Genomic DNA, 13,853 nt, shown 5'->3' on the forward strand with positions numbered 1-13,853 from the left:
TGGTTCATGGATCTATACTCAACCATTGAGCCATACCAGCCGGACTTGATCACATTATTAATGAGATTTTTTTAGGAAGAGAAAAAGCTGGATACTGGATAAAAACAGAGATAAGGAAAAAGATAAATATTAGCTATGTGACAAATGCCCACAAAGGATATAGAAAAACTAGAAAGATAATTTAGAATCAAGTTCCAAGATTGACCCATGGAAAAAACAACAGATTGCAGGTGATCTCAGTTGCTGACAGCATGCAAAGCAAGGACACAGTTCTAAAACATAGGAGTTTCGGTTAATAACAAGGTGCCATGCAAAAGAGGACTTCCTACTCGATGCCAACCCAAGAAAGATATTTTAATAATACAAACTGGCAAAGCCCATTTACATATAAAGCAAGTGGTACAACCCCAGATCACCACCAGGAAGCATCGAGAATGGAAGGACTGTGTAAATTATGAGAAAGAGGAAGAGAGAAGAAGTACCTTGGCATCCTTTATTGTCATTTAGCTGGAAGCCATCTGGACAAGTACAATCGTAGGACCCTTTGGTGTTAATGCAGTCTCCTCCCTGGCAAACGCTATTGTCTTCCAAGCATTCGTTGATATCTACAAATCAATTTAAGAATTTTAAAGATTAAATAAATTATATCTTAAGCAAGTAGGTATTTTCCCTTACATTTACATACAAAAATCACGTACATGTATATTTTTTACATCACTCATAACACATGATTTGAAATGAGTGACAAGCTTTTTAACTTCAGGAATTTTTTAAAAATGAAACATTTTGAAAGAATTTTAACTTTGAATAATATATAATCTGAAGTTTTGACATCAAATGAAATTAATTGGAAGAGGAAAAGTCAAAATTCTGTAACAAAGAGTAATTTACTTGGCTATTTTCTTGGTGATGACAGAGAATAAAAAAACATTATTTAAATATATTCTGTTAAGAATATCTTGAGCATCTATTTATACATGATGCTGCATTATGCATTATAGGAAAAATTTAAAAGTATTTGGCATGGTCCCTGCCCCTAATGAGAAATGATTGTTCAACTAAATTTGTAGTAATAAACACATGAAACATTAAATTATCTTAGAAGTCCAAAACAATTTAACATAAAGATTGTCACAAAATATAATTATTTATCAAAAGAATTGTAACAACTTTAGGTGTCATGTGAATTTAGAGAAGAGATGTAAAGGTCAAAAGAGGACTCCCTGTAACAAAAGGAATGTCCGTGGAGTCTGGTCAGCAGGCTGGGCAGGAGGAGGGGGAAGCAGAGGGGCTTTTGGCAGAAAGGGACTCAGTAAGACCAAAGCGGAAGTCACTGACTCAGCAGCTGTGACAAGCAGGTTGGAGGCTGCCTGGATTTGTGAATATATGTTTATAGCATATGTGCAACTAAAAATGGTTTACATGCCCAATAATGAGTTTTTGACTGTAAGCGTATGAGACAATTAAGGACCCCCCTCATAGCATGATCGCTGGGCAGGACTTCCCAGAGGGCTGTTTAGTACCACACTCACTCCCAGTCTGAACTCATTATCCCTAACACACGCCATGAGTCCCTCTTCTCTTGTCTAGTATAGAGGATTGAAATGATTAGCAGTGAAGAAAGCTAAGGGACCAAACCGTCTTTGTTTTCTCAGGATTTGGCATATTATGGCATTTCTTGCAAATAACTATGATCGCTGCTAAATATATATGAGAAGCTCCAGGAGGAAGTGAATATGGAGCCTGTTGGAGTCTAGTTCTCACTGCCTGGTTCAAAACATGGAGGCGCCAAATTAAGTTTTCTTCCTAGAACCCAATCAACTAATTAACTGGCTCCTGTACCAGTCATGGGGGAAATAAAAGAGAAATAAGCACCTTACCCTAGTATAATGTCATTTTATCAAAGTAAAAACAAGTTATATTATGAGGATCACCCAGATTTAAAGTGTTTCTGAATACTGATCCTAAAACATAAAACATGACTGATGTGACTTTGTCACAATTAAGTGGGTTAGTTATCACTTTTCTTTAGTGTGTTTTTCCAACTTCACTGAAGTATAATTACATACAATAGATACATCTAATTTTAAGAGTCCATTTCAATGAGTTTTGACAAATCTAGACACATTCTTGTGACCACTCTCATAACCAATTAAGGTGTAGGCATTTTACCTACACACCGTTTACTGTTATCTCCCTCACTAGATGTAAGCTCCATGAGGGCAGGAATTTTTGTCTTTTTGATTCATTGCTCTATGTTCTGCGCTTACAATAAATATTTGTTTAAAAAATGTATAAAATAAATGATTCTGACAAGGAAAGAAATCACTTCTTCCCACAGTTTTTTGATTTGGTCCATAAAGACCAAGCATTCGTTGGGTCGAACTAGAGATAACATCTAGGGCTCAGTTGTGTTTCAGCTCCAGGACCAGAAAAGCAGCAAGGCCAGGCTTCACCATGGCTGCCATCAAGGCCAGCTGTGATGACTAATGACCCTCTGCCCTGCTGCTGACCCATCAGTGAAGACCACAACCCTGTGAGGACACCCAGCTGATGAATATTTTGTGACCTAGGGGCCACAGGAAGTCAGAGTAAATCAGGAACCTTTGTCTCAGGCTTTGTAAGGGATTAGCAGGGAGCAACCCCAGTGAGGGCTGGGGAAGGTGCTAACATAGGCATGGAATCAGACACTGTGCCTAGAAGGGGAACAAGTCGGAGGCAGAGCCTTTCAAGGTTGAGACGCCTGGACCTCCAATAACCAGGACCACTGAGCTAACCCCATCATGTTAGACGAAGTGGCTGCTGAGTGTAGTCAACAGCACACAGAAATGAACACAACGCTTGGGCTTCCAACTCTAAGAGAAGGCCAGCAGGACTGCAGGACAACCCTGTAGGAAAACAAAGTCTTTGCCAGAATTTATTAGAGAAAAACTACACATGTAATATAAAAGCCAACAAGAAGGATGGCTCTTCTTCCCACAGCTGTGAGCGGCATGCAAACCGTCACAGCTCAGTTAATTACAGCTAAATACACTGGGAGGGTTGGAAGCAGTGCAGGATGGGAATTAAAATCAATAAAATATATTTAAAAAAAAAAAAACCGTCACAGCTCAGTTAATTACAGCTAAATACACTGGGAGGGTTGGAAGCAGTGCCGGATGGGAATTATCAGGCTGGAGCACTAATAGAGTTTCAGAGGGAGCTCTGACTTAGCTAGATGGACTCCAGTTCTATTTATAACTTAGGACAGTAGGAAAATGAGCCCTGACTTGATGAAAAAAGAATCAATAATATATTCCAAAAGAAGCTTTCCCATGGAACAGAATAATATCTTATAATCATATATATTAACAATGATGAGGAAGTTGGCTAAGCAGTTTTTATTTGGCTTTTCACGCACTGGATGTTTTGAGAATAAACATCCTGAACTTCCGAAAAGTGATTACACGTTATAACAGCCCAAAAATAGGAACATGCCCATGGATGGGACCCATTACCCAAAACTTAATCAATGGCTTGGTCAACCTGTTGGCCATGCCGGGATCAGGGAAGGAGGGTTTCAGGCCCAGCGTGTGCCACGCCGCTAACTTACTTCACAAGAGGTTCCCATGGCTGGCTCCCCCCAACAAGGCTGCCTCTCCCACTCTGAAGCACCACTATGTTGGATCATTAACATTTACCCATGTGGATAGAGTTCCCCAAACACACTCTTTCACACAAAGTTTATTAGATTGACTTATCACTTGTTTGACCCTTTGCCTATTTTTCAATAGGTAAGTTGATTACAACTTTTCACGGGTGTCGTCAGACCTTTGAAGAACATTAGAACATTACCACCGTAGGGTAAAATCCTAGAAGGTGATTCACCAATAGTGGACACGGTGAGGCCCTGGAAACTGCCCAAATCGCCCCCCAGAAGGGCTGCGACTGCTGTGCCAAGCTCTCTGGGCAGCAAAGCAGGAGGCTATGAAGTACAGTGGATCTTTCCCAACCGACTGGGGCAGGAAGTTAAAAAGTATCTGAGGCCATTGAAATACGGGCCCTAAAAGCTTTTACTAGAAAGCACACCCACTTCTCTCACAGGTGGGGTTCAGACTCCCACTCAGACTCGCACGCTCTATGTGAGGCACCGACCAGCCACATTCACAATTCACAACTGACAGAGTCAAAATGCAGTAAATTATCAGGCTAGCCAGGAAAAAACTTGTTACTTGGATGGATACCAAAAGCAGACAGAAGTCACAAGAGCCAGATGGGGGGCCATTGAAATACGGGCCCTAAAAGCTTTTACGAGAAAGCACACCCACTTCTCTCACAGGTGGGGTTGAGACTCCCACTCAGACTCACACGCTCTACGTGGGGCACCGACCTGCCACATTCACACTTCACAACTGACAGAGTCAAAATGCAGCAAATCAGCAGGCTAGTCAGGAAAAAACTGTTACTTGGATGAATACCAAAAGCAGACAGAAGTCACAAGAGCCAGATGGGTGGCAGGCTGATTCAGCAGTCCTGCAGCCTCAGAGAGGTTCTGGGCCACGGCAGGTAGGGAGTGGGTAATGACTGCACAGTGCTGTACATGTGGGGAATCTTTTAGGAATATCCTATGAAAAAAGCTCAAAACCGAATTAATGTCTGCCTCTTAAAAACGTTCCCATTATCTGCAAAACTAACTTGGATTTACTTATGTGGATCATTTGCATGCCGGCCCCGCATAAATAAGGTGTCACCGGTCAAAACTGCACACCGAGGACCACACTCCATCCACAGCTGAGAAAAGTTACATTGGTCTTTTCCTCCTCTCACGGGCACAGGTCTTCTAACAAACAGCTCCCAGCAGTGCGAAGAAAACCTGGATCCCACTCCTTCTCTGCATTCCCTGTGTGGCCTTGGGGAAAACACTTTGCAGGGACCTAATGTCCTCAACTGTGAAGCCAAAAGGTTGGGCTCGAGGACCCAGGCTGGGAAAACATGCTGATTTCTGTCTGATTCCGGCATCTTCTGGTTCTGAAATCAGGAGCAATTCTCACCTTCACAGTGGTCCCCCAGGGCGGACGCTCTGTAGCCCTGGTCACACACGCAGCGGAAGGAGCCCTCCGTGTTCCTGCACTGCCCGTTGGTGCAGAGATGGCGGTGCTGGCATTCGTCGATATCTGTGAGCAGGGGAGGGAAAAGAACCTGCAGAAGGGATGCTTTCAAAATACTTTTATCCCGGCTGGTGTGGCTCAGTGGTTGAGCATTGACCTATGAACCAGCAGATCACCATTCGATTCCCAGTCAGGGCACATGCCTGGGTTGCGGGCCTGATCCCCAGTAGGAGGCAGCCAATTGATTATCTCTCTTATCATTGATGTTTCTATCTCTCCCTCTCCCTTCCTCTCTGCAATCAATTAAAAATTATATTACAAAATTCTTTCAATCATTCATGCAAAGGAAGTATATAAACTAGATGGCTTATAATTAACTTAGATTTGATTTTTTGTTATGTGAATGAAACACTCCTCTAGTAAAAAGCTATTAATCCCCCAATAGGGAGAAATCCAGATAAATTTACAATTTTAAACAGTGTGTTAAAAGCCTGTACATATGAATCCCACTGTTTACCGGTGTGTGGTAAATATGTTGCTGGGGTCTATAAGCCTTCACTAAACTTCTTAGCTTTCTTTTATAGGTTCGACTATGACACTCTGTGATAGTCTAGAGCAGCGGTTCTTAACCTGTGGGTCGCGACTCCTTTGGCGGTCGAACGACCCTTTCACAGGGGTGGCCTAAGACCATCCTGCAGATCAGATATTTACATTACGATTCATAACAGTAGCAACATTACAGTTATGAAGTAGCAATGAAAATAATTTTATGGTTGGGTCACAACATGAGGAACTGTATTTAAAGGGCCAGCAGGTTGAGAACCACTGCTCTAGAGAGTTGCACACTGCAGCCCACTGCCTATTACTGTAAATGAGGTATTACTGGAAAAGAGTACCACAGATTCATTTACTACCCGAAAGTGATTTTTTGTATTGAGATCAATTAAATTTCTTTTAAGTCTAAGGTCAAACCTAGTGAGGTCCAAACTCTTCACTATCACCTGTAGGAATAGGACATATTTCACAAACTCTATCCCCGAGTAGAAGGGGACACGATTGCAGTCTTGCTGAAAAGTCTTCTTTAGTGATTTTTTTAAAAGGAAAAATTTTGTAAAGCTGAATACCCATAAAAGTTAAGGTCATTAACATTCCATAGCACATACCAGACTGATATGATGACCTTCTAATTGCAAGAATCCTAGTGTGCACAACTTTCAAATGAATTCAACCGAATTGATTTTCTGTAGTAAGGAATACAGAGAGCAATATTTTTTCTTACTAATATGAATGCCCAACCACTTGATCACTAACTACCTATTTTTGAAATTTACATATTTTCCATCATTTCATTGACTTTCCTGATGTAAGTGTAAGTCGCTTGCTTCCTGGGACTAGAAAGCCATCATCGATGTAGTGCCTCACTTTCCCGAGTGCACCTGTTCCAGGCCAGGGTCTCAGGCTAAAAGCACAGGAGCTCACGTTGCCACACTCCTACCTTCACACTGGTCTTTCGCTGCTGACAGCTGGTAGCCCTGCCCACAGGTACACCTGAAGGAGCCCTCGGTGTTTTTGCACTGCCCATTCATGCAGAGATTCCCTTGCTGACATTCATCAATATCTGTAAACACATACAATGACAACTGTTTGAAATTAGGTCATATCTAGACTAGTGACTTAGTTTAGTCTCAACTCAGACTAAACTAAGTCACTGCCCACAAGGTGTTCCATTTAAGTTTTCTATAAACAAAGAAAAGGGGGAATGTAATGTTCCCTACAGTACATTCTGGGGTTAATATTACAAAAATAATAATACTTCCTATATGAGACCCTCTAAATTTTAGTCTGATTCAGCTCACTAAATGTTCCTCATATCAACCTCAGCAGCTGAACTGTGGAATGGAAAAAGTTACAAATAGACAATAAAGTTATGAGCAAGTTAAAGCTACTTTCAATATAACATGAAGCCCTTTGCCATCTCTCCCATACTTTGGCTATAGCAGAAACACAAGATGAAATACTTGAGAGTTGAAAACAGAAGACAGAACCTCAAGCACAAAATAGTGACAACTGGCAGCATGTAGAAATTTCAGGAAAGAAGGTTGAATTAAGACTCTACCAAGAATTTTAAAAACAAAACCATATTAAAGGCAGTAATGGAGAGAAATAAACATGTCTCCTGTATTTAGAAGAAGCTGAAAAAGTAAAAAATCAAACAGTTGTGCTAAAAGATACTGAACTTATTTATTTATTGGGGGGCAGGGGGAGAGAGAGAGAGAGGGAGGGAGGGAGGGAGGGAGGGAAGGAGGAAGGGAAAGAGAGAGAGAGAGAGAGAAGCACTGATGTGAGAGAGAAGAGTGACACATTGATTGCCGGTGATCAACCTGCAACCCAGGAATGTGTCCTTGACCCAGAATCAAACCTGACACTCTTTGGTGCGGGGGCCAACACTCTAACCACAAAACTTAACTTTAAAGAAACAAGGAAAGCCAAGTGAAATGATGGTATTATATCGATGGCTGCTGGAATATCAAAAGAGAAAGTGGTGAGAATTTTTTAAATGCCTTAATTAAATGACTTTGATTTCTTTTACAGAAACCAAGTCCTAGCAATCAATGTCTGACTATTGCTTTCTTCCCAAACTATCCTAGTTACAATGCCTCTAAAAGTTTTTACCCAAGAGAACAGTCCTTCCCCCTAAGTATTATTGACAATCACCTGTTTTCTGAGCAAAGATGCATTTCTTAACCTCTAGGGAGGCATTAACCTTTTGATTTTATCCTGATACAAACAAGGTCTTGAGTTATTAGAAGTTTCCTTTAAAAAGCTCACATAAACTATTAATCTAACTGTAGTTCAGGAATTTTGGGGGTTTTTTTCCATTTAATTTTATGTAGAAATTAGTGTACTATAAACTTTTGTTTCACTTATTGTGTTATTGATCCCTCTTATTTATACATAAGTCCTGCCTGCCAATTGTTGACTACTAAAAGAGAAATCAAATAAGTGAGCTGAATTTCATTTGAAGAATTATTTTATACCTTTCCACACTCTAAGTCTATTAGTTCTAGGAGTGGCCGACAGCAAAGAATAGCCTACACCGTATTTTCTTTCAGCACATTCTATAAAATACTTGAGGTCTCTCAGTTCAAGAACTTGAGACCAACAACTGCTCCTGTAGCGTGTTGGATCTCATGTAATGTATGACAACATTTTTAGTGCCTTGGACTCTTTTTGATTTTCTCAAAGAAGATGACAAATTAAGTATTCTCATGTGACGATGTCTGCCACAAGAATAGACCCTCCATTCCAAGTACCGGCAGGGTAAGCCAGACATCTTACATAAGTTCCTCATTTGTCTTGGGAAGACTGTCAGAAGTAATTCATTATAAGTAATGACATGCACATTTGGAATAACTTGAGGCAACCCAGTTATCTTGAATCAGGTGACCGCTGGGTCTTTAAAATAACCAACGGGAACAGAGGCTGTTTAATTCTACAGATCAAAAGGCATTTTTCGTTTCGGAGGAGGGACAAAACTCCTATGATAAAAGAAAGCTTTCTAAAGAACAGGCATGCAGGACAAATGTCATCTCTCTTTTGTGCCAAGAGATGAAAATAAAATATTATTCTCTGTGAAAGATAATTAAGAGACTTTTTGCACATATTCCTTTGACAAGTCCAACTGAGAGTTCAAATAGAGACTACCTCTAGTTATTTATAAAATTAGGACATACAGTGCTAAACTGTACAGATGCAAAGAGATGCAAAGAATAAAGCAGAAATAAATTAACACGTTAGGTAATGTATTCATAACATGATAAAGGCTGTCAGTCTATTTAGTGAGGTGAAGACAAAGTCAATATTTCAGACCATCCACAAGGTGAGATTAGCAGCTTTGCTACAAAGTTGGAAAAGAGAGAGATTTATGACCTGGGAAGAATTTGACATCTATGAGCTGATGTGGTTTGGAAAAGATGATGAAATGACTAAAGAAAAAGGATGTTATGTAGTTTATTATTATAAAAAGGAAAGGTTTTGATTGATGAATAAGGAAAACACTTAGTGCCTATATAGGTTTCTAAAGGAGAAGATAGGAACTTTTTAAAAAATCCTCACCCGAGGATAAGTTTTTATTGATTTGAGAGAGAGAGAGAAAGGGGGAGAGAGAGCAGGAGAGGGAGACGGAGAGAGAGAGACATTGATGTGGGAGAAAACCATCCATCGGTTGCCTCCTGTACAGGCCCCAACTGGGGATCAAACCCACATCTTGGGTATGTTTTTTTTTAGTAGCAATTTCAATGAGATCTAATTCACATACCATGCAATTCACCTATTTAAAGTATGCAATTCAATGTTTCTGTATATTCACAGTTTTGCAACTGTACATATTATTTATAGAAACAGAAAAAAACTTAAATAAACAGATCTATGGTTTACAGATGCTCTGTAAAAATACACTATCTTCCATTGTATACGTAGCTATGGTCTGCATACCCAAGTAGCTCAGTGAAAATAAACCACAGGTAATGTGGGTCCCTTTCTAAGGCTAGTTACTCTAACATACTCCTAATGGAAGTTCAAACAAAACCGAGAGAGGTGATGACAGTCTTTACCTTTGCAGTGCTTGTGGTCTGGGGTCGGGGTGTAGCCCTTGTGACAGGAACACATGTAGGAGCCTTCAAGGTTGGAGCAGGTCCCATTAGTGCAGACCTTCGGGTCCAGGCACTCATCCACATCTTGAGGAATGGTGCCCATTGGGAAGGGAAATTATAAAACAAACAAACAAAAGCAGGTCAGAGAAGAAAGAAATAAAACATGAAGAAAGTTGAATTTAGTTAGGAAAAAAAATAGTGGATCTTCAAAAGATCTGTAAGATAAACTTTCAAATTAACCCTTAGAAGGAGAAAAAGCTCTGGTGTGAGCTGCTTATATGACGGTTCTATGCCTTAATTTACTCCCTACAAAGTAACTGACAAAAGGAACCAAACATGCTGTATGAATGAATTCAATGGAAGACAGGGGAGCAGAAGAGTGAGTGGTTTTGGAGCAACATCCCCTACAAAAGAACATATTCCAAGGAAGCAAAGATGTGTCAAGCTCTGCTTGGAGAACTGAGTTCAGTAAGATGTGAGGATTCACGGGAGCAAAAGCTATGACTGGGGTCCCAGAGAAACCTCCAGAAAAAGTGTAATAGGTGAAAAAAACTAACAAAATCAGCATTATAAAAACCGTCTGGGGACAAATGTAAGGCTATTTGGGCAGTCAGAAGCTATGCTACAGGCTAAAGAGGCAGATAATAGCTAATCTTTATCAAGTACTTCCTGGATGCAGGCACTAAAGGCTTTACCTATATTATCTCACTTAATCCTAACAAAGTCCAGCGAACCACTTTCCAGAGAGGAAGGAACCATGACTTAGAGACATCCAATAGGGTTGCCCAAGCCACAGTTAGAAAGTGGTGGCTCTGAGATTGAAATCCAGTCAGTGTTAACACCGAAGCACACCCTTCTAATTTGGCTGTAAGTTTCTGTCGTAGACAAAGTTAAGTCTAGTGATAGAAACAGAGAGCGATTTTTATGTTTGTTTTTATTATTTGGAAAAATACTCATCTAAGTGTTCATTGATTTCATTCAATGAAATAAAGCATTCATTAAGCTCCTATGAGAACATTATTAATTAAAAAAGAAAAATTGCAGTTCTGAGCCCCATTTGAATGCCCCTGGGTAAGTCCACTGTATGTTGTAGTGAGAAGATATAATGTAGCATAAATAACCAAAGCCTGAGAGGAAAACAAAGCCCAAAGTGCTCACACACACACACACACACACACACACACACAGCATCGCAGTTCAGGCTTAATTGTAAAGCAGTCTGTAACTTAATCAGTGCATCTTAATGATAAGGCAGACAGACAATAAGGAGGAAAAGGCTCCTGATTTCATCCACTTCCTTTGACAATGCTCACTGCAAAGGAAAAACAGCTTTCTACCCTCTTAATGTTCTCAACGTTAACAGACGGAGAGTCACGGACACATCAACCACAGAGATCTCATTTCCGGTCAGCAATCCAGAATTCAGAGTGCATTCATTTGCCCCGTATTTCATTAAAGCTGTATCCTATCTTTCTTACAATAGAATTGAGAAATAAAGTCTTGGCAAAATACGGTAAAGAAAGGGGAGTCTGTGTGCACAGGTGGGTTCCCCATGCATATAGAGAACAGCCAACCAATTGGCACTGCTTAGGTGGCTCTACCCTCTCTCACACAACCACTAACCATGGTGAACCGACTCTTCCCCATCACAGCAAGAACAACACTTCCAGGCTGACACACGCTCCGTCCCGCCTGTGTGGGAATCCACCTCTGTACACATGGAAGGCAAGCATTTCATTAAAGCTGTATTCTACTTTTCTTACAATAAAATTGAGAAATAAAGTCTTAGCAAAATACGGTAAAGAAAGGGGAGTCTGTGTGCGCAGGTGGGTTCCCCATGCATACAGAGATCAGCCAAGCAATTGGCACTGCTTAGGCGGCTCTACCCTCTCACACAACCACTAACCATGGTGAACTGACTCTTCCCCATCCATCACAGCAAGAACAGCACTTCCAGGCTGACACACGCTCCGTCCCGACTGTGTGGGAATCCACCTCTGTACACATGGAAGGCAAGTGACTTGAAAGAAGCCAAACACCGAAGCCAAAGTAAACAGTGGGACAGAATGAGCCTTGACACTAAGCATGGCCATGCCTGACAGCAGCGAGAAAATGTCAAGTTTAGCATCTGGTTTGCTTGAAAAAAAATGGTAACAACTTGAAAAATGTATGGCTCGCTCTCTCTAATTATTCATGCACCAGGGAATGTGACTTACAGGGCTGGAGAACGTAATAGCAAAATCAGTTCAAGACCATATTTCTCTAAAGTAAATGAATAGGCATTACCGATTACTATTCATGAGATACTTATAACAGTTCTATTTTGTCAGGCGACTACCATGATTAACTATGGAGCAGAATGCCTTGAACTACCTCGGGTATTCTAATGTCTTTATTCTTCAGTTATTATAGACATAATTGCATGGAGCCAGAATCCTTGCAAGTCAATCATTCACATGGAGACCGAGCAGTTTGAATTCAATGAGTATTTGGCCTTAATGGAGCTCATGCCCTTGGGAAAGTTAACTATATAGTAAAATATTATAAAGGTACCTTTACATGGGGTCAAAAGGTACAAACTTCCAGCTATAAAATAAGTAATTCAGCCTTAGCTGGTTTGGCTCAGTGGATAGAGGGTTGACCTGTGGACGGAAGGGTCCGTGGTTCAATTCTGGTCAAGGGCACATGCCTGGGTTGTGGGCTCGATCCCCAGTAGGGGGTGTGCAGGAGGCATCCGATCAATGATTCTTTCGCATCATTGATGTTTCTCTCTCTCCTTCTCCCTTTCTCTCTAAAATCCATAAAATATATTTTAAAAATAAATAAAGTAAGTCCTGGGAATGTCATGCACAAGATGGTGACTACAGTTAAAAGTACTGCATTGCATATTTGAAAACTGTTAATAGCGAAGATCTTAAAAGTAGCTTATCACAAGAAAAAAAAAGAAAAAGAATTTGTAACTATGTATAGTGACGCATGTTAACTAGACTTACTGTGGTGAGCATTTTGCAATGTAAACAAATATTGAATCACGATGTTGTACATATGAAACTAATATAGCATTATATGTCAATTATATCTCAATTAAAAAAGAATCTCTATATAGAAGACATGTATCTAGATGGGGCCTCACTTGGTGGATGTAAAATAAACTCAGTGTTGTATCTTTAGCCCAGACCTGTTTCCTAAACTGCAGATCCCTACATCTAGCAGGTCAGTCTACGAGACATCTCCACCTGATGTCCCACAGACACCTCTGAGTCTTCGCGGCCAAAACTGACCTTCCCCACTGCCTCCTCTCAATGCTGTCTCCCATGTCAGTACATGCTGCCACTACCCTCTCAAGTGCCCAAGTCAGAAGCATGGGCATCATCCTTTCTAGATTTCTTACACTTATTACCAAGTCCTATCAATCCTACCTTCCAAATATTTCTCAAATATCCTCACTTTCTTTTCATTTCTATTCTACCATTCTCTCCCACATGTATTACTGCCATGGCCTTTTATTTCTCTATTTCCAGTCTTGCCCTCTTCTAACATTACCCAACCTACAGCCAGAGTAACCTTTCTACAACACAGATCCAACCAATGGTTGTTCCTCTATTTTAAAAATCCTCAGTGGTTCCCAGTGTTCTTGTGGGGTCTCGAGTGGTATGGACAGAAGGGCTGGTCCCCACAATCCTTCCTTCCAACCGTTGGGAGGATCAATGCCGTGGGAAACAAGGTGGTCCCTGCCCACCTCAGCACCCATCACTCACAGCCTCCCCCCAGCAGAGGGAGACAGTAACATCTATATTGGAGATCAAAACTCACCTTACTCTAAGATTACAGTCTTATAAAAGAGCCACATTACCCAAATTCTTACACTGCATATACATTATGAGTTCAAAGGGAAGTTTATCATAAAAAATACTGTGTCCACAGAAAAAGTGGCTTCCAAACTCCAAAAAGAATTACCAATGGGCTTTTGGGACAAAATTTGGCATTTGCCATTCAATGAATGAATGAAAACCTCCCACAGTAAGGAAGTTGTTGGCATTTATGAGACCAGCACTTTGTGGATATGATAGTTCAGAAGTTTATGAATCCTCCTCACTATTCTATGGCCCAACCC

At 40.6% G+C, this 13,853-nt stretch overlaps 1 protein-coding gene across 4 annotated transcripts in view; it reads right to left on the reverse strand.

Moving 5' to 3' along the window:
* Positions 1-13,853, reverse strand: part of LTBP1 (latent transforming growth factor beta binding protein 1) — a 208,157-nt gene that overhangs the window by 71,570 nt on the left and 122,734 nt on the right. For all 4 annotated transcript variants that reach the window (XM_014533213.1, XM_014533212.1, XM_014533211.1 and 1 more), the window contains exons 16-19: positions 9,701-9,823; positions 6,583-6,705; positions 5,031-5,153; positions 483-605 (exon numbers count right to left, since the gene is read on the reverse strand). In XM_014533213.1, the coding sequence (XP_014388699.1) occupies positions 483-605; positions 5,031-5,153; positions 6,583-6,705; positions 9,701-9,823 (492 nt within the window). The remainder of the gene's footprint in view (positions 1-482; positions 606-5,030; positions 5,154-6,582; positions 6,706-9,700; positions 9,824-13,853) is intronic.

This window comes from Myotis brandtii, unplaced genomic scaffold (assembly GCF_000412655.1).
Source record: "Myotis brandtii unplaced genomic scaffold, ASM41265v1 scaffold953, whole genome shotgun sequence".
Lineage (NCBI taxonomy): Eukaryota > Metazoa > Chordata > Mammalia > Chiroptera > Vespertilionidae > Myotis > Myotis brandtii.